General features: G+C 53.2%; 2 protein-coding genes across 6 annotated transcripts; one reads left to right on the top strand and one right to left on the bottom strand.

The window, feature by feature from the left end:
- The first annotated feature begins 2,212 nt into the window (after window positions 1-2,212).
- Window positions 2,213-5,392, top strand: Mospd3 (motile sperm domain containing 3). Of its 3 annotated transcripts, none has more exons than XM_069989282.1 (6): window positions 2,213-2,296; window positions 2,705-2,966; window positions 3,190-3,265; window positions 3,447-3,676; window positions 4,903-5,067; window positions 5,165-5,392. In XM_069989282.1, the coding sequence occupies exons 2-6, from the start codon at window positions 2,762-2,764 to the stop codon at window positions 5,194-5,196; spliced, it is 708 nt and encodes a 235-aa protein (XP_069845383.1). In that variant the 5' UTR covers window positions 2,213-2,296; window positions 2,705-2,761; the 3' UTR covers window positions 5,197-5,392. The 3 variants fall into 3 exon arrangements, with proteins under 3 accessions (XP_069845383.1, XP_069845384.1, XP_069845385.1); XM_069989283.1 differs by having other exon boundaries at window positions 2,292-2,376; XM_069989284.1 differs by lacking the exon at window positions 2,213-2,296 and adding an exon at window positions 2,500-2,537.
- Window positions 5,393-10,137: 4,745 nt separating this feature from the next.
- Window positions 10,138-23,828, bottom strand: Tfr2 (transferrin receptor 2). 3 transcript variants are annotated; one of them, XM_069989278.1, is made up of 19 exons: window positions 23,781-23,828; window positions 22,663-22,727; window positions 22,135-22,414; window positions 21,842-22,028; window positions 18,650-18,790; window positions 18,450-18,561; window positions 18,243-18,365; window positions 17,338-17,454; window positions 17,107-17,246; window positions 16,224-16,387; window positions 15,229-15,348; window positions 13,973-14,055; window positions 13,822-13,885; window positions 13,653-13,720; window positions 13,235-13,311; window positions 13,066-13,150; window positions 12,750-12,977; window positions 12,297-12,437; window positions 10,138-10,685 (listed from the first exon to the last, which is right to left on the bottom strand). In XM_069989278.1, the coding sequence occupies exons 2-19, from the start codon at window positions 22,693-22,695 to the stop codon at window positions 10,404-10,406; spliced, it is 2,445 nt and encodes an 814-aa protein (XP_069845379.1). In that variant the 5' UTR covers window positions 22,696-22,727; window positions 23,781-23,828; the 3' UTR covers window positions 10,138-10,403. The 3 variants fall into 3 exon arrangements, with proteins under 3 accessions (XP_069845379.1, XP_069845380.1, XP_069845381.1); XM_069989279.1 differs by having other exon boundaries at window positions 22,135-22,387; XM_069989280.1 differs by having other exon boundaries at window positions 22,135-22,384.
- Between the last annotated feature and the right edge of the window lie 205 nt (window positions 23,829-24,033).

Raw genomic sequence — 24,033 nt, 5'->3', positions numbered from 1 at the left:
CTGCAAGTGGGAACCACTAGCACCTGGCTTAATATTTAATTTTAAAGGTACTGGGACTTGAATTCAAGGCCTTTCACTTTTGCTCAGCTTTTGTATTCACAGATGGGGCTCTACCAGTTGAGCAACACTTCCACTTTGGGAATCAAGATTCACCAAACCCTGCCACGGGATCTTCACCCGTGTTACAGATGAGGGAAACACTTCTACACAGTGAAGACAATCTTACCCTAGGTCACACAATTAACTTAGCAAAAGTCAAACGGTTCTGACAGAAAAACCTTCCATGAGCACAGAATTAATTGGAGATATGAGTCTTATGGACTTTTCTGTGCACGTTGGCTTTGAACAGAGTCTCAGATAGCAGCCTTCTGACTCACTAGGATTATAGGGGTGAGTGCCTGGCTCCATCCTCTGTTTTCTTTCTGGGATCTTCCATCTTCATTCTTCTGAGTGCTGGGATTACAGACCCTCATTTATCCATTCAAAATACCAGGCACTGTTTTAAGGGCTGAAAATACTAGAGAAAACAAAGTTCCTGGTCTTCTGGACAGGAACGAATATACTTCTGGAGGAGAGAGGGGGACATTTTTTAAGACTTCTTTTTTTTTTTCTTGGTCCGGTCGTGGGGCCTGAACTCTGGGCCTGGGCACTGTCCCTCAACTCTTCAGCTCAAGGCTAGCACTTTACCACTTGAGCCACAGTGCCACTCGGGGCTTTTTTCTTTTTGCTTATGTGGTGCTGAGGAATCGAACCCAGGGCCTCATGCATGCAAGGCAAGCGCTCTACCACTGAGCCACCTTCCCAGCCCCATAGGGGATCATTTTTTTTTTTTGGTAGTATATAGTTGAACTCAGGGCCTCAAGCTTGCTAGGCTGGCCACTTGAGTCATACCTCCAGTCCTGCTTTTTTGGGGGGCTGGTTATATTGGAGATGAAGTCTATGAAACATTTCTGTCCATGCTGGCTTTAAACCATGATCTTCTAGATCCAAGCCTCTTTAGCTAAGATTACAGGTGTGAGCCACTAGTACTTGGCACAAGGGCCTGGGCATGGTCCCTGAGCATTTTTGCTCAAGGCTAGTTCTCTATCATTTTTTTTTTTTTTTGGTCGGTCGTGGGGCTTGAACTCTGGGCCTGAGCGCTGTCCCTCAGCTCTTCAGCTCAAGGCGAGCGCTCTACCACTTGAGCTACAGCGCCACTTCCGGTTTTCTGGTGGTTTATTGGAGATAGGAGTCTCACGGTCTCTCCTGCCCGGGCTGGCTTTGAACCGCGATCCTCAGATCTCAGCCTCCTGAGTAGCTAGGATTACAGGCGTGAGCCACCAGCGCCCGCGCCCGGCGTTCTCTATCATTTTTAACCACAGCTCTACTTTCAGTTTTCTGGTGGTTAAGTGGAGATAAGGATCTCAGGGGCTGGGCACTGGTGGTTCCCGCCTTATAATCCTAGCTACTCCGGAAGCTGAGATCTCAAGATCAGGGAGGCTGAGATGTCAAGATCACCATTACCAACCAGCGGGGCAGGAAAGTCTCTTTGAGACTCTTATCGCCAAATAACCACTCAGAAACCGGAAGTGGCATTGTGGCTCAAAGTGGTAGAGTGCTAGCCTTGAGCAATAAGCGCTCAGGGACAGAGCCTAGGCCCTGAGTTCAAGCCTCAGGACTAGCAAAAACACAAATAGAAACAACAACAAAACCCTAAAGCAAAAGGGCTGGGATATAGTTGAAGTGGTAGCGGTGCTTTAGGGCTTGTGTTCAGACCCAAGTACCAAACGAACAACAACAACAACACAAAGTGGACAAGGGTTTTTTGGTTTGTCTTTTGTATTATCTTTACTCAGGGAAGGTGTTCCCGTCAGATCCATTTGACTTCGGCCTCATCTGTAACACGGTGAAGACCAGGTGGCAGGGTTTGACGAGTCTTGATTCGCCTTCTTTCCCCCGCCCTGGCGGGAAGGAAAGCACCAGGCGCGGGCCCTGAGAAGATGGAGGAATTCGGCCATCTCCCGAGACCCACAGAACAAAACAAAGCCAAGCCCGCCGCTGGGGCCCGCCTCCCTGAGCTACTTCCGGACTTCAGTAGGAGCTTTAGGCCGACCCTTTAAAATGCTTACATCACTGCGACTCAGCCAATCGCCATCGTCAGAAAGTAGATGGGTTTTTAAGGGCACCAATCGAGGAAAAGTTGGGCGGAAACGAGACCATCTTGACCAATAAGAGAAAACGTACGGCGGAGAGACTCTCAGGAAGATGGCCTCACTAGTCTGGCTACAAGCTGATTGGCAGGTGGTTTGATCACAAGGTGATTATCGTGGCACGAGGGCCCCGTTCGGAGACAGGGCACGAGCCGAGCCCAGGGAGGGACCGGAGACACAGCCGCAGGTGTCCAGATCGCAGGAAGAGGATGGCCGCGGCGTGCGGAGTGTGGCGGGAAAGTGGGGCGGGAGGTCTGACCCTCCCGGAAGGGGCGGGGCCGTGAGGGGCGGGGCCTAAAGATCTCAGGGCCCGGGCTGGCAGGGAAGTCCCGGATTGGGAGCACCGAGGTGGGCGTGACCGTCGGGTAGAGACTCGGGGCTGTGTCTGCAGGACAGGGGGCCGAGCTGGAAAGGCGAAAGGTTTAGGTGGGGGCGTTCCTGGGTCTTTACGGGGTTCAGAGGCAGCAGTGGCACTAGCCCCAGCCCGCCCCCGCCCCCCGTCTCATCCCCCTTAGACTCCAGGCCCTGCCCCCTGAGCTCTGCCCTCGGATGTCCGACCGCCCAGAGCCTGCATGCGCCGAGGGGCGCCCCAGGACCAGGAGCTGGTGGGTCCGGGGGCCCATGGGCGGGGGTCCCGGGGCGCCCCTCCTCCCTCGGGACCTGTGGTCCCGGTGCTCGTCTTTCCACCGGATCTAGTATTCAGAGCGGACCAAAGGAGCGGACCCCGACAGCTGCTGACCCTCTACAACCCCACGGGAACTGCGCTCCGCTTCCGAGGTGCAGGGGTTTGCGCTTCGTCCTAGGGATCTTGGGGTCGGGGTAGGCTGGCGGTAGGATACTGGAGGGGGGAGCTGTGTGGGCTTGGGGGAGTCAAGGAATAGGGGTGGATGTCCAGCGTTGGAACTGGGACAGCCCTGGGGTAGAAGGCAGAGGGGATTCTGGTGCCCTACCGGGAGTAAGATTTGCTTGGGGTCTTTTTTGGGGTGTATCTTCTTTCCAGTTCTGTGCACAGCACCTGCCAAATATACGGTGTTTGACGCAGAAGGGTTCGTAAAGCCTCAGTCCTGCATTGACATGTGAGTGAGTTGGGAGAGCGGAGAGGCCAGTAGAAGCCTGGGGTTAGGGTCTGAGATCTTCCCCTCTTCAAGCCTTTGCCCTACCCTCTGTCTGCACCCTAAGTAAAAAGCTCCTGGGACAGGGACAGACCTAGATTTCCCTGGTTAACTGCCTCCCACCACCTCTTTATCTTGGGGTCAGTGTGATTCGCCATGTGGCCCCCATTCCCAGCCACTATGATGTCCTGGATCGCTTCCGCATTGAGCTGTCCGAGGAAGGGGCTGAGGGCCGAGTGGTGGGACGGAAGGACATCACCTCCGTACTGAGGGCCCCAGCGTACCCTCTTGAGCTTCAGGGACAGCCTGAGCCAGCACCCCACCCAGGACCACCTGCCTGGACAGCACCACTTCCGGCCAGACAGTTACAAGACAGTGAGTTGAGGGGCTGGGAAGGTGGCTCAGTGGTAGAGCCCTTGCCTTGCATGCATGAGGCCCTGGGTTCGATTCTTCAGTACCACATAAGCAAAAAGAAAAAAGCCAAAAGTGGCTCTGTGGCTCAAGTGGCAGAGCGCTAACCTTGAGCTGAAGAGCTGAGGGACAGCGTCCAGGCCCAGAGTTCAGGCCCCATGACCGGACCCCCCCCCCCCAAAAAAAAAGTGAGTTGAGTGATTGGGGATTCATGAGAGAGAGAAGGGTGTGCCGGGGGGGGGGGGGGGGAGATGGGTGTTATGTGCATGTGTTGTGTGCCATTATTGGGGCTTGAGTGCAGGGCTTCCCTCTGTCCCTTAGTTTTACCACCCAAGGTTAGTGGTCTACCACTTGAACCACGACTTCACCTCTTGCTTTTTGGTAATTGAAAATGAGTGTCTCATTGTCATTCTCGTCTGGGCTGGCTTTGAACCTGGATCCTCAGATCTCATCCTCCTGAGTAGCTAGAATTAACAGGTATGAGCCATTGATGCCCAGTCCTTGAAGTCTTTAGAGAGGGAGGAACTAGCAATATATCTGCAGATAAGCTAAACCTGATTTAAAGAAGAAGTGTTTTTGCCTTTTGGTGGTGACATTCCTAGTTGAGAGTTTATATCAAGTAGGGGGAGGAACTGCAATTTCTTTGGTGTCTAGTTTCTATGTAGAGGAAAATATTCCTCCATAGCTCTAACTGCAATACTTCTTATCAGGTATCAGATAACTGCAGTAAAATAAGAAACCTGTACGAAGTAGTTAACTTGTCGAGTTGGGTGCTGGGTTTGGGAGATAGAGAAAGGGCTCTGCTTGTCAGGTGAATACACAGAAGACAGAGGGCTCCAGGGAAGAGAGTACACTTACAGTGTACCCATGGAAGGCAATAAAAGTAGATACATAAGCTGGGCACTGGTGGCTCACGCCTGTCATTCTTAGCTGCTCAGGAGGCTGAGATCTGAGGATAATGGTTCAAAGCCAGCCTGGGCCAGTGAGTCTGTGAGACTCTGATCTTCAGTTAAGCACCAAAAAGCGAGAAGTATAGTTGTGGCTCAAGGTAGAGTGAAAGGGCTAAAAGAGAATACCCTGGCTCTGAGTTCAAGCTCCAGTACAAAAGCTGATGCATCTTCAGCCTTGCCCCTGGGGAATCCTGGGTGGAGGCTGCAAGGGGCAGCATTGCTGATGGACTTGTTTCCCAGACTCCCACCAGCAACTGGCCACCGGCTCCTTCCTGCTCTTCTTGCTGACGGGCATCGTCTCTGTGGCCTTCCTGCTGCTTCCGCTCCAGGATGAACTGGGCAGCCAGCTGCCACAAGTCCTCCATGTCTCCTTGGGACAGAAATTAGTGGCAGCCTATGTGTTAGGTGAGCTCAAGGGATTCTGACCTACTTGCAGAGACAGGGCACCAGGGGGCAGGGAAGGGCTGCTGACAGGAGTCACTGTCCCTCTCCCCACCTCTAGGCCTCCTCACCATGGTGTTCCTCCGGACCTGAACTCCCTGCTCAGCCCCAGCCCATCTCTCCTCCCCAGGCAGGGACCTGAGGTGGCCACTGACGCTCGCTCATACCTTGCCTCGACTTTCTTCTACTTCCTGACCACCCTCAGCTCCTCAGCTTCCCTGCACCCCCCCCCCAAGAAAAACAACCAGGGATTTGTACTCATTTTCCAAGTTGAATAAAATACATTTTTAAAATCAAAATGAGAAATAGAGAGTATTTGCCCCTAGCTTTCCATTTCCGTGTGTGTGTGTGTGTGTGTGTGTGTGTGTGTGTGTGTGTGTGTGTGTGTGTGTGTGTGTGTGTGTGTGTGTGTGTGTGTGTGTGTGTGTGTGTGTGTGTGTGTGTGTGTGTTATCTAAGGCTTGAACTTGGTCTGTGCCCGAGTGCTATTCCTGAGCTTTTTGCTTGAGGCTAGCAGTCTACCACTTTGGGGTTGTGTTTTTTCCTTTGGTTGGTCGTGGGGCTTGAACTCTGGGCCTGGGCGCTGTCCCTCAGCTCTTCAACTCAAGGCAAGTGCTCTACCACTTGAGCCATAGTGCCACTTCCGGTTTTCTGGTGGTTTATTGGAGGTAAGCGTCTCTTGGCCTTTCTTGCTCAGGTTGGCTGTGAACCATGATCCTCAGATCTCAGCCTCCTGAGTGGGATTACAGGCGTGAACCACTGGTGCCACTTAGGCTTTTTTGATTTGGTGCTAGGCGCCGGTGGCTCACGCCTGTAATCCTAGCTACTCAGGATGCTGAGATCTGAGGATCACAGTTCTAAACCAACGTGGATTGTAAAGTCCCTTATCTCCAATCAACCACCAGAAAACAGGAAGTGGAGCTGTGGCTCAAAGTGCTAGAGCACTAGTGTTGTGCTCAGGGACAGTGCCCAAAACCTGAGTTCAAGCCCCATAACCAAAAACAAAAGTGTTTTCTCTGATTTATCTACTGAGGCTGGCTTCCAGTCTGAATCCTCATCTCAGCCTCTGAGTAGCTAGGCATACAGGGGTAAGCACTGACACCAGGCTCCCTACTTGTCTGGGTACAGACAACCTCCTCCATTCCCTATGATTTGAGGGACCTGGGGCAGAGAGAAGAGGTCCAGTGAAGACTTAAAACCAGGTGGTGGGAATGTGGCTCAGTGGCAGTGCTTACTTACATGCATGGAGCCCTGAGTTTGATTCCTCAGTACCATATAAACAGAAAAGGCTGGAAGCACTATGGCTCAAGTGGTAGAGTGCGTGCCTTGAGCAAAAGAAAGTTCAGGGACAGTACCCCGGCCCTGAGTTCAAGACCCACGATTGGGGAAAAAAAGGCAATACCATGTGACAATGAACAAGTCATTTAGGTTCTCAGAGCTCTGCTTTCAGTCTCTAAAATGAGATTGAACCCAGGACCTTGCACATACTAAGTACATATTTTATACCTACATCCAGGTTGATTCCAAATCTCCTGTGAGGGCTGAGCTTGGTAACTCACACCTGTAATCCTAGCTTCTTGGGAGGCAGAGATAGGGAGAATCATGGTTCCAGAGCAGATAAGGCAAAAAGTTAGACTCCATCTCAACAGAAAAATTTGGGCATGGTGGAGCACCTTATCATCCCAGCTACATCAGGAAATATAAACAGGTCAGGGATCCAATTAATTGGGGACACCCTATGTATTGAAAACAACCAAAAAAGGCATTGGTGGTTCTATGCCTGTAATCCTAGCTTCTCAGAGGCTGAGATCTGAGGCTCAAGGTTCAAAGCCAGCCTGGGCAGGAAAGTCTGTGAGATACATATCTTAAACTAACTATCAAACAGCTAGAAATGGTGCTGCTGAAGAGCACTTGAGTACAAAAGCTTAGGCACAGTGCCCAGACACTGAGTTCAAGCCCCAGGACTGGCAAAAACAAAGAAAAATAGAAGAAAAAAAGAAAGAAAAAAAAAAGCATTGGAGGCTTGACAGCCTGCCCAGCAAGGGCGAAGCTCTGTGGTCAGACCCCAGTAACAGTGGCCAACAGCATGACAGATGGGGCTAGGGTGTAGCTCCTGGAAGGATGGGTATGTACTTAGCATGCAGGAGACCCGAGTTTCAATCCCCTGGTTTCAATATAAAAAAATAGCAGTTTTATTCTCTTATACTTCTAAGGGTCAGAACTCCATAATTAGTCTTTTGGAGCTAAACTCAAGCTGTTCAAAGGCTGAGTTTCTCTGAGAGGACCAAAGACAGAGTTGATTTCTTTGTATTTTTCAGCTTTTCTAAGCCATTTATGGTCTTGTCTTTTAATTAAAAAAAAATTTAAATGCAAGGCTGGGCACTTGTGGCTGGTGTCTGTAATCCTAGCTACTCAGGAAGTTGAGATCTGAGGACTGCAGTTAGAAACCAGTCTGGACAGGAAACTCTGTGAGACTCTAATCTCCAATAAACTTACAAAAAAAAAAAAAAAGCTGGAAGAGGTGCTGTGGCTCAAGTGGTAGAGTGCTAGCAGTGAACAAAATAAGCTCAGGGACAGTGCCCAGACCCAGAGTTCAAGTCCCAGGACTGGCAAAAAAAAAAAAAAAAAAAAAAAGTAAATTTAAATGTTTAAATGCAAGTGCCAAGGCTTGAACTCAGAGCCTGTCTCACTATCACACACCTTTTTCGCTCAACACTGGAACTCAATCACTTAAACCATAGCCAGGAGCTGGTGGCTCATACCTCTAATCCTAGCTGCTTAGGAAGCTGAGACCTGAGTATTGGGGTTCAAAGTCAGCCTGGGCAGGAAAGTCCGTGAGACTCTTATCTCCAATAAACCACCAGAAAACTGTAAGTGGCGCTGTGGCTCAAGTGGAAGAGTGCAGGGACAGCACCTAGGCCCATGACTGACAAAAACCAAAACAGGGGCTGGGAAGGTGGCTCAGTGGTAGAGTGCTGGCCTTGCATGCATGAGGCCCTGGGTTTGATTCCTCAGCACCACATAAGCAAAAAAAAAAAAAAAAGCCAGAAGTGGTGCTGTGGCTCAAGTGGTAGAGTGCTAGCCTTGAGCTGAAGAGCTGAGGGACAGTGCCCGGGCCCAGAGTTTAGGTCTCACAACTGGACCCAAAAAAAGAAAAAAACCAAACAAACAACAACAACAAAAAAACCCAAAAACATGCTGTTTAGTTGGAGTCTTTTTAGAGTTTTTTGCCCAGTCTGGCTTTGAACCTCAGATCTCAGCCTCAGGTGAGACTCTGGGCGTAGGCGATGTCCCTCAGGTCTTTAGCTCAAGGCTAGCGCCCTATCACTTGAGCGACAGCGCCACTTCTGGCTTTTTCTGCTTTTGTGGTGCTGAGGAACCGAACCCAGGGCCTCATGCATACAAGGCAAGCGCTCTACCACTGAGCCAGCTTCCCAGCCTATCAGGTGAAACTCTTTATCTCCAGCTGACCAGCAAAAAAAAAAAACAAAAAAAACCCCATCAAACTTGAGGCATGACTCAAGGGACAAGAGTACCAGCTGTGAAAAGGCCAAGCAAGAACTTGGGAGCCCTGAATTTGAGCCTCGGTACTAGCACAAAAGGTGTGTGCACATACATACAAAGACTGTCATGAAGACAGCACTAGTGGCTCTTACCTGTAATCCTAGATATTTAGGATTCCTGTCCTTAAGCCCATATCCGACCTGGGGTAGGCAGGTAAGAGTTCATCCCTACTGTGTGACTGGGAGGTGGGGAGGCAGGTACCTACCATTAATGCCACATTGGCCCAGTAGACCTCACTCCCAAAAGGTAAATCCAAAGATAAAACTGTTAATAATTATCAACTGGCAACTGCAGACAAAAAGCTTAGGAAAAAAGCTAAGCAGCAGTGTGAGGACCTGAATTCAAGCCCCAGTCCCAGCACAAAACAAAAACAATAAATAAAAACAATAGAGTGGGTCAGGTCTGGGTACCTGTGCTGTTCTTACCAAGTTGAAGAGCAGAAACTCACATGCCTGGAATGATCTAACCCTTACTCCATGATCCTCCCTGCTTAAGAAAATATGACTTTTGTTATTTGTTCAGATCCTCAGGCTTCAACTCTGGGCTCTGGAGCTGTCCCTGAGCTTTTTTTTTTTTTTTTTTTTTTTTTGGTCAGTCCTGGGGCTTGAAACTCTGGACCTGGGCACTGTCCCTGTGCTCTTCAGCTCAAGGCGAGCACTGTACTGCTTGAGCCACAGCGCCACTTCCAGTTTTCTAGTAGTTTATTGGAGATAAGAGTCTCACGACTTACTTGCCGGGGCTGTTTTTGAACCGCGATTCTCAGATCTCAGCCTCCTGAGTAGCTAGGATTACAGGTGTGAGCCACTGGTGCCCAGCTCTAGCTTATTTTGTTTTTTGGGTCTGGTACTGGGGTTTGAACTCAGGGCCTGGACGCTGTCTCTGAGCTCTGTTTGCTCAAGGCTTGTGCTGTACCACTTGAGCCACAGCTCCATGTCTGGCTTTTTTGGTAGTTTATTGGAGATGAGAGTCTCACAGACTTTCCTGCCCAAGCTGGCTTTGAACTGCGATTCTCAAATCTCAACCTTCTGAATAGCTAGGATGACAGGTGTGAGCCACAGGCACCCTGCTAAGCTTGTTATTTTTGAGGCAGGGTCTCACATAGTGCAGGTTGGTTTCAATCTCCAGAACCTCCTTCCATTGGCTCTTAAGTGCTGGGATTACAGGGGCGAACTACTATGCCTGGCTGTGTTCCTGCTTTTTCAGTCGATACCAGACTGTGCAAATTATGTCTGTAATCTCAGGTCCCAAAGCCAAGCCAACTTCCTCCAGTCCCCCACCCCCACCCCCATTACCTCTGTGGCCATTGGAAGAACAACCCTTCATTATTTGCCAAGGCAGTTTCCTTAGGCTTTCCCTGGGTCTCCCAGTGGATCCAGTATCCTTCCCGTGTTCTCTAGTCCCTGCCGCTTAGGACTGCAGGGAGGGATGGGAGGTGGGGAGGAGGAAGCGACAAGAGCTCAGGAGCCACAGCTGTCAATCACCAGGTGGTTTATTAGGTCCACCCCCACCCCGGGAGTCAGCCAGGCCTAACAAAACTCTCAGTGGGCTCGTGGGGGGCTGTGACGGATTCGCTCACAGCACGACCACCACCTTTACTGAAGAACCGCGGGGAGACCTGGGAGGTGGGACTCGGTGGCGAGACCTCCATGGCGAAATCCACCGCCGGGATCAGGGCCGCGCAGGGCCTGCACAGCCCAGGCCGGGCGCCCCGGGGACACCCCCCGGGAGATCGGGGCCTCAGAAGTTGTTGTCGATGTTCCAGACGTCGCCGCCCAGCGCGTTGGCTGCCCCCTGCAGCGTCCAGGTGAGCAGGGCCAGCTGGCGCCGGAAGCGGCTCTCCTGGAAGCCGGGGCCGGCCGCCCACCCCGAGGCTCCGGCCGCGGCTTCGGCGCCGTCGGGGCGCAGCAGCCGCAGGTGCTCGAGCAGGGCGCCCAGCGTGTGGTCGCCACGGCCCAGGAAGATGTGGCGGAACGGGAAATCGGCCGGAGACACGTACTGGGACAGGAAGTAGAACTCCACCTGCGCCGAGAAAGGGAGTCAGGCCGGGACGAGGGGTGATCCCGAGTCCGAGGCTCCAAGCACCACTCGGCCCACACCTGCGAAGCCACCGGGTTCTACAATTCTAGTGACGGCCTCCGGACCGCCCCCTCAGACTGTCCAATCAGAAGTCACTGTCCTTTACGTCACCAGTAGCCGGGCAGGATTCCTCCTCCAGCTGTTCTGGGCTCTACTTCCTTCCGGCGGGCCTCGGGATCTCCCTCCCCGGTTCTTCCCGACCCAATGACTTCCCCGCTAAAAGCCTCAAAAAGCAATCTGTGGTCCTGCTGTGCCTCTTCAAATCACACTCCTGCTAATGCGCCCCACGTGGTCAAGGGGAACCGGACGCCGGTGGCTCACGCCTGTCATCCTAGCTACTTAGAAGGCTGAGATGAGGATTGCTGTTTGAAGCCAGCCTCAGCAGAAACGTCAGCGAAACTTCATTTCCAATAATAAGCCAAAAGTGGCGCTGTGGTTCAAGTGGTAGAGCGCCATTCTTGAGCGGAAAAACGCCAAGCGAGAGTGTGAGGCCTCAAGTTCTAGCCCCCCATTCAGGCACCAAAATAAGACGCGTGTACACACACACACACACACACACACACGAACAAGAAAGTTCAAGGAGCTATAGATCTGGGGGTCTGGCTTTAAGGATAGCACTAAGTGTGCGAATTGAAGGATGGTGGATCCTGGACCGCCAAGTATTCAAAACTAATCAGAAGAGACTGTCAGGGTATAAACTCTTAACTCTCATCCCACTACACCTCCAGGCAGCCTTTCTAACATCTATCTTGCTAACAAAAGAAAGAAGCTCTCTATGCCATTATTATTATTATTACAATTATTATTATTTAGTTTCACTATATAGCTTATATTCTCACCCTCCTGAATTCTGGGACTCTAGTCTGTTCCATCATTATAGGCGATTACCATCTACATTACTTTGTGTGTGTGTGTGTGTGTGTGTGTGTGTGTGTGTGCTAGTAGTAGGGCTCAAACTCAGGACCTCAGAGCTGCCCCTTAGCGTTTTTTGCTTAAGACTGGTGCTCTACCACTTGAGCCATGTCTGCAGCTCCAATTTTTTGCTGTTTAGTTGGAGATAAAAGTCTGATTTGTCTGCTGCGGCTGATTTCGAACCATGATCCTCAGATCTCAGCTTCCTGAGTAGCTAGGATTATAGGTGTGAGCCACCAGCTCCTGACCTATTTCTTTACTCTTTTGCATTTCTCCTCCCCCAGGACTTCTGTAGTCATCTTGTGAAGTTCTCCGGACATGTCCTCTCTTTTATGTGCAAGAGGCTGCACCTGGTTGTCTTGCTGGGACACAAAGGGGGTTGAGGGGGGTAGTCTGTGCTTCCTGTACAGGGGGACATGCTTTGCCTCTCCAGAGGGTGGGGAGCTACGTGGTAGCTGCGCCGGCACGGCTACTGTGGCTCTTCCTGTCCATTTCATAACTGTGTGGCCTTCAGCCTGGCTGGTCTGTGCAAGTGCGTGAGTGACAGCTGAGGATGCAGAGCACTGCACGGATTGCACCAGAGCAAAGGAAGGAGCAACCACCCCCTAGGCGGAAGTGGGCGTGCCAGGGGCGTGGCCTCACCCGCATGATGCGCACGTTGTACATGCGCGTCAGCCTCTCGTCACTCTCCTCCGAGCTGTAGATCTCCTTCCGCAGCTTTTCCGCCGCGCGCATGTAGTCCCCGCGCGCTGAGTACACCCACTGCAGGGTCAGCCCGCGGGCCTGGGGGCGGAGCAGAGGCTGGGATCGCGGGACCCCAGGCTGGGAGGGGTGGGGTCGGGGGACCGGATCGGGGACCGGGCTGAGGCAGCTGGCAGGCGCGAGAGGTTTAGGGTAGGTAGAAGGCTGGGGACTGGACGGATCAGGCTGTGTGGGAGGGAGATGGGGGGGGGGCTTAGGTATTGTCCTCCCCCCAGGAGGCAGAGGTAAAAGGCAGGCTTGGATCTCGGGGATGGGGAGGGTGGGAGAGGTGTAGGACCCCGGGGCTGAGAGATGCCCTCTTAACCCCCAGAGGCCGGGATGGGCATCTTGGACCTTAAGATCTGCGGAGAACTCGTTGAGGGTGCTCATGTGCCGGAGCACTACGTCCCCGTAGCGGCCGAAGTCGAGGGGCAGCAGGTGGTCGTGGCTCAGGCGGATGAGGAGCAGCCCCACGAGCTGGGCCACTGCCTGGGCCACAGCCGGCAGGCGGCCTCGAAGCATTTTGTGTAGGTTCTCGTACGTGTCCTCTTTCGTGTGCAGAAAGGGATACGCCTGGTCGTCCTGCGGGGACAGGGAGGGGGCTGGGGGCTGGAGCGTGGTGCAGGCAGGCCTGGGACGGGCACCCTGGGGCGGGGCCGGGAAGGCTCACCTCCATGAAGGAGAACTCCACGGCAGGGACCCCCGCAAAGGCCGTGAAGGAGTAGGCGCTGCTGTCCATGGACAGAGGCTTGATCCTGAGGGCGGTACCGTGAAGGGCTGTGTCAATTCAGATGCCCCCGAACCCCCTCTACAGACCCCCCCATCTTAGCTCCACTTACACCTCAGTATCCCAGCTGGTGTTGGCAGGTGTCACCTGCTCGAACAGGGTCTGCCCACTGTGGTTGGGAGAATCCACCTGCGGGAGGGGTGAGGCACCCATCAGGCTCCACCCATCACACACTGGGGGCGGGGTGTCTGTCAGACTCCACCCATCACCTCCAGGGCCGGGGCGCCTGTCAGACTCCACCCACCATAAGCTGGGGGTGGGACACATTCAGGATCCGCCCATCACACGGGGAGGGGGAGGGGTGTCTGTCTCCACCCCCATTACCTCCAGGGGCAGGGTCCCTGTCAGGCTTTGCCCATCACCAGGGGCATGGTATACGTTAGGCTCCACCCATCATTTCCCAGGGGTGGGGCTCCTTCCAGGCTCCGCCCCCACCGCCTTCCTCCTCCCTATCCCAGACTGGATCTTGCCTGCTTCAGGAGATTCTCTATGAGGTTGATGAGAAGCGGGCTGGTCTTGGCATGGAACTTGTCATCTCCTGAAGAGAAGTGGAGCGAAGAGCTGGGATGACAGGCTCATCCTTCACCCCTGGAACCCCAGTGGTGAGGTTAGGTCTCAGGGGCCCCTGGTCCAGCTCACCCAGCACTGCGTTGTCCAGGCTCACATAGGCTACGGCTTTGAGGTGTAGTATGCTGAGGTAGCCCTGCGGTTGGGGGGGGGGGAAACGTGTGAAGATAGAAGCCCCCCACCTCTCCCCACTGTCTGGCTACCTGTCCAGACCCCAAATCACCTCCAGCCACTCGGTGGAGCCCACACTGCCAAAGTCGCCTCCATCCCAGCTGATAAAGAGAAGACTCCTGCGGGGCCGGAAACCTGGGGGCAGAAGGAGGGAGAGGATGGCTCTGCTGGGGGCCACCGAAGACACCCCCCTTTGTTGTCCTCATCTTGGATCCCCAGAGGTCTCTGCTTCTCTCAGCAAAACATCTCAGCTCATCTCACCATGGGTGTGTGAGGGTGTGTAAGGGGACACTCTCTCTACAAAATCTCCTGCTTGTCACTCAGACATATGACTACTTGTCATTTTCTCTTGTGCTGGGCCTGGATACTATCCGTGAGCTCTTTTTTGCTCAAGGCCTGGCACCTGAGCCACAGTTCTACTTCTGGCTTTTTAGGGTGTTAATTGGAGATGAGTGTCTCATAGACTTTCCTGACGTGGTTGGCTTTTTAAAATTTTATTTTAGTTTTCTGGTTGTGGGGCTTGAACTCTGGGCCTGAGTTCTGTCTCTGAGCTCTTTTGCTCAAGGCTAGCACTCTATCACCTTGAGCCACGGTGCCACTTCTTTTTTTTGGGGGGGGGTCCAGTTATGGGGCCTGAACTCTGGGCCTGGGCGCTGTCCCTCAGCTCTTCAGCTCAAGGCTAGCGCTCTACCACTTGAACCACAGCACCATTTCCAGCTTTTTTCTTTTTGCTTATATGGTGCTGAGGAATCGAACCCAGGGCCTCAGGCATGCAAAGCAAGCGCTCTACCACTGAGCCAACTTCCCAGCCCCACAGTGCCACTTCTTATGGCTGGCTTTGAACTGTGATTCTTAGAACTCAGCCACTGGCTGAGCCACTGGCAACTGACTTTTTATTTCCTTTCTATCTTTTTTCTTCTTTCTTTCGTGGTATTGGGGATTGAACTCGTATTCAAGCATTCTACCACTTGAGTTACACTCCTAGTCCTCTTGCTTTTAGATTGCTTTTTAAATAAGATCTCTTGTTTTTGCCCTGACTAGGCTCAGATGGTAATCCTCCTATCTTCACTTTCCTAGGAGCTGGGATTATAGTCCTGAACTACCACACCCATCCATCATTTTCATTATCAGATGAGAAAATGCTTTTAGTGCTGAGGTGACAGGAGCGAGAGGAGCTGGGTGTGGAGCCCTGGTTCTGGTGGCCTCCTTCCAAGTCTGTGCTCTCAGCTGCCTCTCTGCCTCAGCCCTGGTTCCAGCCCCAGCCCCAGCTTTGCCAGGCCCAGTTGCAAGACCTAGTCCTGATCTTACCATTGCTCACCATGGAGGAAAATGTGCGCACCAACTCCAGCAGTATGGCCGTCCCCACCGCAGACTTGGCTGCTCCTGGACCCCATGCGTCCCTCTGGGCCCCGATGACAACATAGTGATCTGGGAAGGGAAGGTGGGGGACCCACCTCAGGAGGGTGGGTGCTCTCCAGGACCCCCACTAGCCTCCATCAGAGTCTCTGATCTACAATTCCTGCTGTCCCAAATGGTGGTACTTAAAGAGGGTGCCCCTTGGCCCATTCTGTGTGACATGACCCTTCATGAGGTGGGGGGGGCATTGGGACTCTACCGCTATCTGTCCAATCTGACCTCACCATTTTTTTTTCCTTTGGGGAGGACTAGGGTTTGAACTCATGGCCTTATGCTTGCTAAGCAGGTGCTCTACCACTTGAGCCACTCTGCAAGCCCTCCTGCCCTCTTTCCATGGATTGTTTTCAAGATAGGATCTTGCTTTAGTCCTTGGGCCAGCCTGGAGTGCAGTCCTCCTGTGTGTGTTCTCTGCTTTGTTGGGATGACATGAAGATACCACTGTGTCCCATCTGTGATTTTTTTCCCCCTGCAGCTTGGAATGACAGATGTATGCTACCATGCTCTGCTATTGGTTGAGCTGGAGTCTTATAAACTTTTCTGCCTGGGCTGGCCTAGAACCCAGGTCTTCTGATCTCCATCTCCTAAATTATTAGGATTAAAGGCTTAAGCCACCCTTCCCAGCCTGACCTGACTCTAATAACTTGAATTTCTGTGATCACATCCTGTAATTTATCTTGCTCACCTCCAGTGCTGTGCGGGGAATGCACTACTTCGACATACTGTCCCTGCTATTCCTAGACACACCGGACCTTGCAGGCTTCTTGCTGCTACTTCCCTGAGTCCCAGCACAGCCTCCACCTGCCAGCCTCCCTCCCCTGTGCACCGCTCCTGCCCTCTCTCCAGGGTCTTTTGCACAGCCACACCATGCCAGGCTTCTTAGCCCACACCTGGCTCTGCCACGCCTTCAATGCAGCCAAAGATGTTTCTAATGGGAGTAGAGACTCTGTGGTTGTTGACTTCTAGATACAGGTCTGGCCCAGGGCCCAGATGATAAGGGAAGCTTAGGAGATCTCCCTGCCATTCCTGGGGGGCCACAGGGCCTTTGAGCTTCCTGGAAAAGGGTGGAGAAGAAAAGGTTGGTAGTGGCAGAGCCCCAGACTACAGAAGAGTCCAATGTTTCTTCCTCACCTTTCTGTTTTTCCTGCCCCCCTGGTTCAAGATCTCTGCCTCAGTACCCTTTGGAAGGTGGGGCAGTAAATCACCTTGCACAGTACTGTAAGTGGGGCATTGTGGGGCTTGACCTAGGGGCCTGGGTGCTGCCCCTGAGCTTTTTCACTCAAGGCTAGTGCTCTACCACTTTAAGCCACAGCACTACTTCCAGTTTTCTGGTAGTTTATTGGAGATAAGAGTCTTAAAGACTTTCCAGTTAACCTGGACTGGCTTCAAACCATGATCCTCATATCTCAGCTTCCTCAGTTGCTAGGATTACAGACACGAGCCACTAGTACCTGGGCCTGGGTGCTGTCCCTCAGCTCTTCAGCTCAAGGTGAGCACTCTACCACTTGAACCACAGCGCCACTTCCAGTTTTCTGGTGGTTAATTGGAGATAAGAGTCTCATGGACTTTCCTGCCTGGGCTGGCTTTAAACCTCATCCTCAGATCTCAGCCTCCTGAACAGCTAGGATTACAGGCATGAGCCACTAGTACCCAGCTTTTATTTTATTTTATTTTATTTTATTTTTATTTCTGGTTCACCAAAAGGTGCCCTATGGCTAGCTGTAGGCCCCTCCTTCCGCCTCCTCCCTTCTAGCCCTCACCTCTACACCTTACCTGAGCAGGAGTCCAGCAATGTCTGCACTTATGGGCTGGGCAGGTATGCTGGGGAGGCCCGAAGATGCCACTGGAGGGAACTGAGTTTGGTTGAAGGATGGGAAGCCAGGTGTGTAGGGGTCCCCAGTTCCCAGATGTACCTGTAAGGAAAGGGGTGCCCATCCTGAGATGGAGTTGGGTTCGCTTCACTCCAAAGATAAGTGGCTTGGATCCCAGAAACATTCCACTCACATGTCCGTATACAGCCCGGTGTCTGGACAGGTCTGGCTTGTGCGGGCCCTGAGAGAAGTCTGCTGGGTCAGGGTATATGAGCACTCCTCGGGCCCCCGAGTCCTGGGCACTGGCCACCTGTGGGAGGGCAGGACACAAGGAAAAGGCTGCTGGGAACTGGTAGCTCATGCCTATAAATCTAGCTATTCAGGAGGCTGAGATCTGAGGATCACATTGTGAAGCCAGCTCCTGCAGCAAAGTCTAGGAGACTTTTATTTCCAACTAACCAGCAAAATGCCAGAAGTGGAACTGTAGCAAAAGCAGTAGAGGATAAATCTTGAAGGGAAAAAAGCTAAGGGTCAGTTCCCAGGCCCTGAGTTCAAGGCCCAGTATGGGCATAAAATAAAATTTGAAATTAAAAAGAAAGAAAAGGAAGTGAACTACCTGCTTTGACCTCAGAGCCTCATGCTGGCTGAGGTAAGATGGAGCTCTATCATTTGAGCAACACCTCCAGCCTGGTGTTTTGCTGGTTATTTTTGGATTATGGTCTCTCAGACATTTCTGCCCATGCTGGCCTCCATCTGTGGTCCTCCAGAACTCAGCCTCCTGAATAGCTAGCATTACAGATGTGAACCTAGGGTTCCTGGCTCCTCATTGTCTACCCATCATGGGCTGTTTTGTTTTTGGTTTTTGCTGGTTAATTGGAGCTAAAGAGTCTCACGGACTTTCCTGCCCAGGCTGGCTTTGAAATGTGATCCTCAGATCTCAGCCTCCTGAGTTTAGCTAGGATGACAGGCATTTCTTCATCCTAGCTTTGCCCACATTTTCTTAGACTCTTGCTCTTTCTTTTCTCCCTCGGGCAGCCTTCTAGCAGTTTCCACCATCTGGACCCTGGGGTATCCCAGTCCTATGTTGGGGACCCTCACCTTCTGGGCAAAGCTGGTGACCCCGGCGCGCACCAGCAGGAGGTGTCCAGCCGGCTCCACACCCCTGGCCCGCAGGTCCCGCAGGTCCTCGGGCCGCCCGTAGTGAGCGTAGACCAGCGACCCCTGGGAACATGGGGTGAGTGTGGGGGACAGTGAGGCCAGGCTGGGGGGGGCCGTTCTGGGAATGGGGGGACAAGGGGTGCTCACTGTGACATTGCCTGTGGCACTGTAGGGGCAGTAGACGTCGGGGTCCTCCAGGCACAGCTCCTCCCCGATCTTCCCAGCCTCATCCACCCAGTGCAGAATGTTGGGGTGCTCCCTGGGGATCGGGAGTGGTGAAGACCGCCGTCCACCCCTCCTCCGCACCCCCTCCACACACCCCCACCCCACACACACCCTGCACTCACGGGTCTGGGAACTGGAGCCCCACGTAATGCGTGTCGGTCCACACGTGGTCCAGCCTGTGTCCGGACAGCACGGTGAGGATGTCCTGGGCCAGCGCGGCCGTCCCCGCGGAGCCCGCCGTGCGCTCCCGGAGGCTGGTCTGCCTGATGCGGGGAGAGGTGGGATCGGGGCCCAGGACGGGAGGGGATGGATGGAGAGTTTAGGAAAAAGTTCTCCCCGTCCGCTTCCTTTCACATCACCACCAGGCTGGTGCCCAAAGGCTGGCCAGCACCTCCTGTGACTTCACACCCTAGCTTCTGGGTGGCTCACGTCTGTAATCCCAGCTACTCAGGAGGCTGAGATCTGAGGATCACAGTTCAAAGCCAGGCCAGGCAGGAAAGTCCATAAGACTCCTAGTTCTAATGAACCTCTAAAAAGTGGAGCTGTGGCTCAAATGGTAGTTTGCCAGCCTTGAGTGAAAAAGTTCAAGGACAGCACCCCCAAATTCAAACCGCAGGACCAGTGCATGCACTCATGTGCTCATGCATACCCTCACCCACACCCACACCCACACACCCAGCAAAAACCAGAGCTGGAGGCTCGAGCAACAGAGTATCACATTTCAAATCCCCAACTAAAAGATTCCAGCTGGTACTGGTGGCTCACAGCTGTAATCCCAACTACTCAGGGGGCTGAGATCTGAGGATTGTGGTTTGAAGCCAGCCCAGGCAGAAAAGTCTGTGAGACTATCTCCAATGAACCATTACAAAGGTCAGAATGGAGCTGTTTCAAATGGTAGTGCTATTTTTTTTTTATTTATTTATTTATTATTTTTTTTTGGGGGGTCCAGTTGTGGGGCCTGAACTCTGGGCCTGGGCGCTGTCCCTCAGCTCTTCAGCTCAAGGCTAGCGCTCTACCACTTGAGCCATAGCGCCACTTCCGGCTTTTTCCTTTTTGCTTATGTGGTGCTGGGGAATCGAACCCAGGGCATCAGGCATGCAAGGCAAGCGCTCTACCACTGAGCCACCTTCCCAGCCCGGTAGTGCTATTTTTTAAGTTAATTAAATTAAATTTTATTTTTGTTGGTCGTGGGGCGTGAACTCTGGGCCTGGGCACTGTCCTTGAGCTCTTCAGCTCAAGACTGGCATTCTGCCACTTGAGCCACAGCGCCACTTCCAGTTTTCTGGTAGTTTATTGGAGATAAGAGTCTCATGGAGTGGCTGGGAAGGTGGCTCAGTGGTAGAGTGCTTGCCTTGCATGCATGAGGCCCTGGGTTTGATTCCTCAGCACCACATAAGCAAAAAAGAAAAAAGCCGGCGCTGTGGCTCAAGTGGTAGAGCGCTAGCTGAAGAGCTGAGGGACAGCGCCCAGGCCCAGAGTTCAGGTCCCACGACTGGACCAAAAAAAAAAAAGAGTCTCATGGACTTTCCTGCCTGGGCTGGCTTTGAACCAGGATCCTCAGATCTCAGCTTCCTGAATAGCTAGGATTACAGGCACGAGCCACCAGTGCCCAGCTTAGAGTGCTATTCTTGAAAAAGTGAAAAACAACAGGTACAGCACCTAGCCCCTGAGTTCAAATCCTGACTGGCACACACAAGAAAAGATTACTGTGAAAGTCAGGGAACAGGCAAATATGCCCATCTTCTCTGGCACTTAAATTAATATCCTTTCCAATCAGTCTCCCCCCACCCCCCCAGTCTGGGGCTTGAACTCAGGGCCTGGGCACTGTCCCTGAGCTTCTTTTGCTCAAGGCTGGTGCTCCACCACTTGAGCCACAGCACCACTTCTGGCTTTTTCTGTGTATGTGATGCTGAGGAATCAAACCCAGGGCTTCATGCATGTTAGGCAAGCTCTCTACCATTAGGCCACCTTCCCTGCCCCTCCAATGCAATCTTTTAAGAATTTTTTTTTAAAGCTAGACATTGGTGGATCATACCTGTAATTGTAGCTACTCAGGAGGCTGAGACCTGGAGGATCAAAGTTTGAAGCTAAGCTGGGCTGAAAGACACTATCTCCAACTGACCAGCAAAATGCTGGACTGGAGGCATGGCTCAGGTGATAGAGCACCCAGCAGTAAGTAAGCTAGCAAAAACCAAGCAAGAACATGAGGCATTGACTTCGATCCCTGGTGCCAGCACTAGCTACTCAGAAAACCTAGGAGGACCCACTGTAAGACATTCCTGTCTCAGATGCAGGCAGGAAGAGGCCTGACTTTCTCTCTGAACCTCTCTTGGCAGCCCCTTTCCAGTAGAGCACAGTGACTGTGGCAGAATGACTCAGGCAGTCTGGCCATCTCTGCTGTGCTGCAGGCCTGCTGGCTGCTATGTACCCACAGTGGAGATGGGGTTCCTTGCCTACAAATGCATTTGCTTGCTTCTTTCTCTGCTTCTCCAAAAGCTCCCTTCTCAGAACTCTCTGCTGCTGTGGGTCTTTAGCCAGGCTCCTGGGTACAGCATTCTTCATGTTGAATGCTAGATTGGTGTGTGTGTGTGTGTGTGTGTGTGTGTGTGTGTGTGTGTGTGTGTGTGTGTGTGTGTGTGTGTGTGTGTGTGTGTTTGCAGTACTTATGATTGAACCCAGGGACTCTTGCCTGCTAGGCAAGCACTCTACTGCTTGAGCTATGTCCTTAGTCCTTTTTTATTTGTTTGCTTTTGAGACATCGTCTCTCTTCACTTTGCCCGAGCTGGCCTTGAACTCTTTTTTTTTGGGTCCGGTTGTGGGGCCTGAACTCAGGGCCTGGGCGCTGTCCCTCAGCTCTTCAGCTCAAGGCCAGCACTCTACCACTTGAGCCACAGCACCACTTCCGGCTTTTTGCTTATGTGGTGCTGAGGAATGGAACCCAGGGCCTCATGCATGCAAGGCAAGCGCTCTACCACTGAGCCACCTTCCCAGCCCTGGCCTTGAACTCTTAATCCTCCTGCCTCCATATCTGAAGTAGCTGGGATTCTAGGCATGCACTTTCATGCCTGCATGTACCCCATGGTTCCCTTTCAGCCAGCTCTTCTGTGTCTCAAATATGCCGCTCTTAGAACCTCAGCCCCTGGAGTCTCAGCTCTGTCATTTTTCCCGGAAGTGTTGAACAAGAAAGTCTAGTGAGACAGGTAGAAGAGGAGAGGGAAGGCAGGGAGGGGACCCTGGGTGAGCGGGAAGGGAGACCAGTCTGAGTGGACAAAGAGAGGACACTGCAGGGCCAGGAAGGGCCAGGCTGCCCTTACCTGATGGTGTCCCCCAGGTGCCCCTTCCTGAGGAGCCTCAGGAACATGGCCTGGAGGTCGCTCCAGTACAACGTGCCCTGGTGAGAATCTGGGCCCAGCTCATAGCTGCCATCCTCGCTCACCACCAACACGGAATCCCCGCACGCCTGGCAGGACCCTCGGAAGGCCACGTAGCCCAGGAGGAAAGCTGGCAGATGGCAAGATGAGGACTCTGTGTGTGTTCCCTCTGAACCCCTGCAATGTCCCCAGCCCAGCCCTTAGCTAGGGAAGGGGTGGGAGGGGCTGGTCCTCACCCCCAGTGAAGATCAGCAGAGCCATCAGGACCAGGTAGGGAGCCGCTCTTCTTCCTGCTTCTGCCCAGGGTATGAGGACTGGTAGCCCAGGTCTAGAGCCCAGAGATTCGGGGCCCCTCAGCTCCATAGGGCAGAAGTGGATGGGCAGCTGGGTCCCCTCCTCCCTGTCTTCCTCTTCCTCCTCCAGGCGCCCCTGGGAGGGGCCCTCCACACGCTTGTAGATGGTTTGAGAGGGTTGTGGGGACCACTGCTGCTGGAGGGGGGCAGGGTAGACATGAGACTGGAAAAGGAGGTGGAGAAAGATCTGGAAATAATCATCTTTGGGGTGCTGAGTGACTATCAGGTAGGGAGAGGGGTCTGAGAGGGAGGCTGTTTGGGGAGTGACTTGAGAAGAAAGGGGGTGAAGGAGAGGCCAGAGACAGGGACAGAGACAGGACACTGGCCAGGAGGGGATAGCTATATGGGTTTGGGAGGGGGCTGAGGATCTGAGGGAGGGCCTAGGGTGTCCCCCAACCACACTGGTCTTACCGCTCTCTGGAGAAGACCCCGAAGCCGCTCCATGCTCAAGCCCCCTCCTGAACACTGTGGGTTACCTGCTCCCCCCACAGTGATAAACCGTTTGTGGGAGCCCCAGAGGGCCTCTTATCAGCCCTGGCAGGCCTCTGCTCACCCCCCCCCCACACACACACAGGAGGAGGTACAGTGTTGGTCTCAGCCAGCCCCTCTAAGCAGGCCAGAGAACTGGGGACTGTACCATCTTCCTGTCAATCCCCTCCCTGGTCCCACTCTTTCCCCTTCTCTGCAAAACAATCAAACCTTGGGGTAGACTTTGGCCTCTTGGTTCCTGGCAAGGATGGGGGAGGGGTGCTGAACGTGAGGGGGAAGGGGGACTTCTGGGTATCTCCCTTGCCTTTCCTGTTTCCACCTTTCCTGGAATCCCCCCTTTCTAAGTCCTCCAGTTCATTGTGGAAGGTTTATGATGCAAATATCTGGCCCCCTCACTGGATCTGGCTTAAGGTCCCCCAAAACCCAACTCCCCCAACACAGTTGCTCTCCCTGCCCTGACAGAGCCCCCAATCCTAAGATGGAGACAGTTGGGTAGTGTGGGGGTTAACAGGGGCTCGGTCTGGCCCAACAGATCTGTCTCTTTGGCATCAGACCCTCTGGGGAGGGAAGGCTACAAGGTGAAATAATTGGTCAAGAAGGTACCAGAGAGTGTCTTAGGATCAGGGGTTCTGGGGTCTACCAGGTAGTGTGGGAGTTAGAAAGCATCCTGGCCAAGTGTTGGGCAGGACTGTGATTCCTGGAACACAGTTGCCAGAGGACTTGGATCAAGTGGATTTTGAACTTTTTGGGGCCTAGAGAGAGTCTGAGGATAGGTCAGATAACTTCCTCCTGGAAACACATCCCAGTTCCAAAACACAAAGCTTTTCCTTCTGATATCACAGGGCTCAGAGCACCCCACACGATGAGCTCTGCATAGAAAGGCTCAGGGTCCAGGCAGCCCCCTACTCCCACTCTACAGAGGTCTCTGGGAGGTTTATACCCAGGTCCAGAGAAAAGGGCTCAACTGTACCCCAGTCTCCACCCCATGCCTGTGAAAGTCAAGAGCCCCACGAAGCAACAACGGCGCAGGCCCGGCTCACCTGAGCTGCAGGTCCTGGGTGCAAGAGCACAGCTTCTCAGAGACCCAAGGCCAGTGCACAGGCCCCACCCACCAATCACCGCCCCCGCCCCCAGATCTGACCCGCCCTCCGGCCCCGCTCACCAATCGCGCTCCCAGGATCCGACCCGCCCTCTGGCCCTGCCCACTACAGACCCCGCCCCCAGCCTCCTCCCGGGGCCGCGGGGTTCATCTCCGAGTCCTCCAGTTCTGGTCCTCTCGGACTCCCGGGCGGC

Source organism: Dipodomys merriami, unplaced genomic scaffold (genome assembly GCF_024711535.1).
Source record: "Dipodomys merriami isolate MVZ:Mamm:240054 unplaced genomic scaffold, mDipMer1.0.p SCAF_373, whole genome shotgun sequence".
Taxonomy (NCBI): domain Eukaryota; kingdom Metazoa; phylum Chordata; class Mammalia; order Rodentia; family Heteromyidae; genus Dipodomys; species Dipodomys merriami.
The sequence above is the reverse complement of the archived record's forward strand: the minus strand, read 5'-3'. Positions and strand labels throughout refer to the sequence as shown.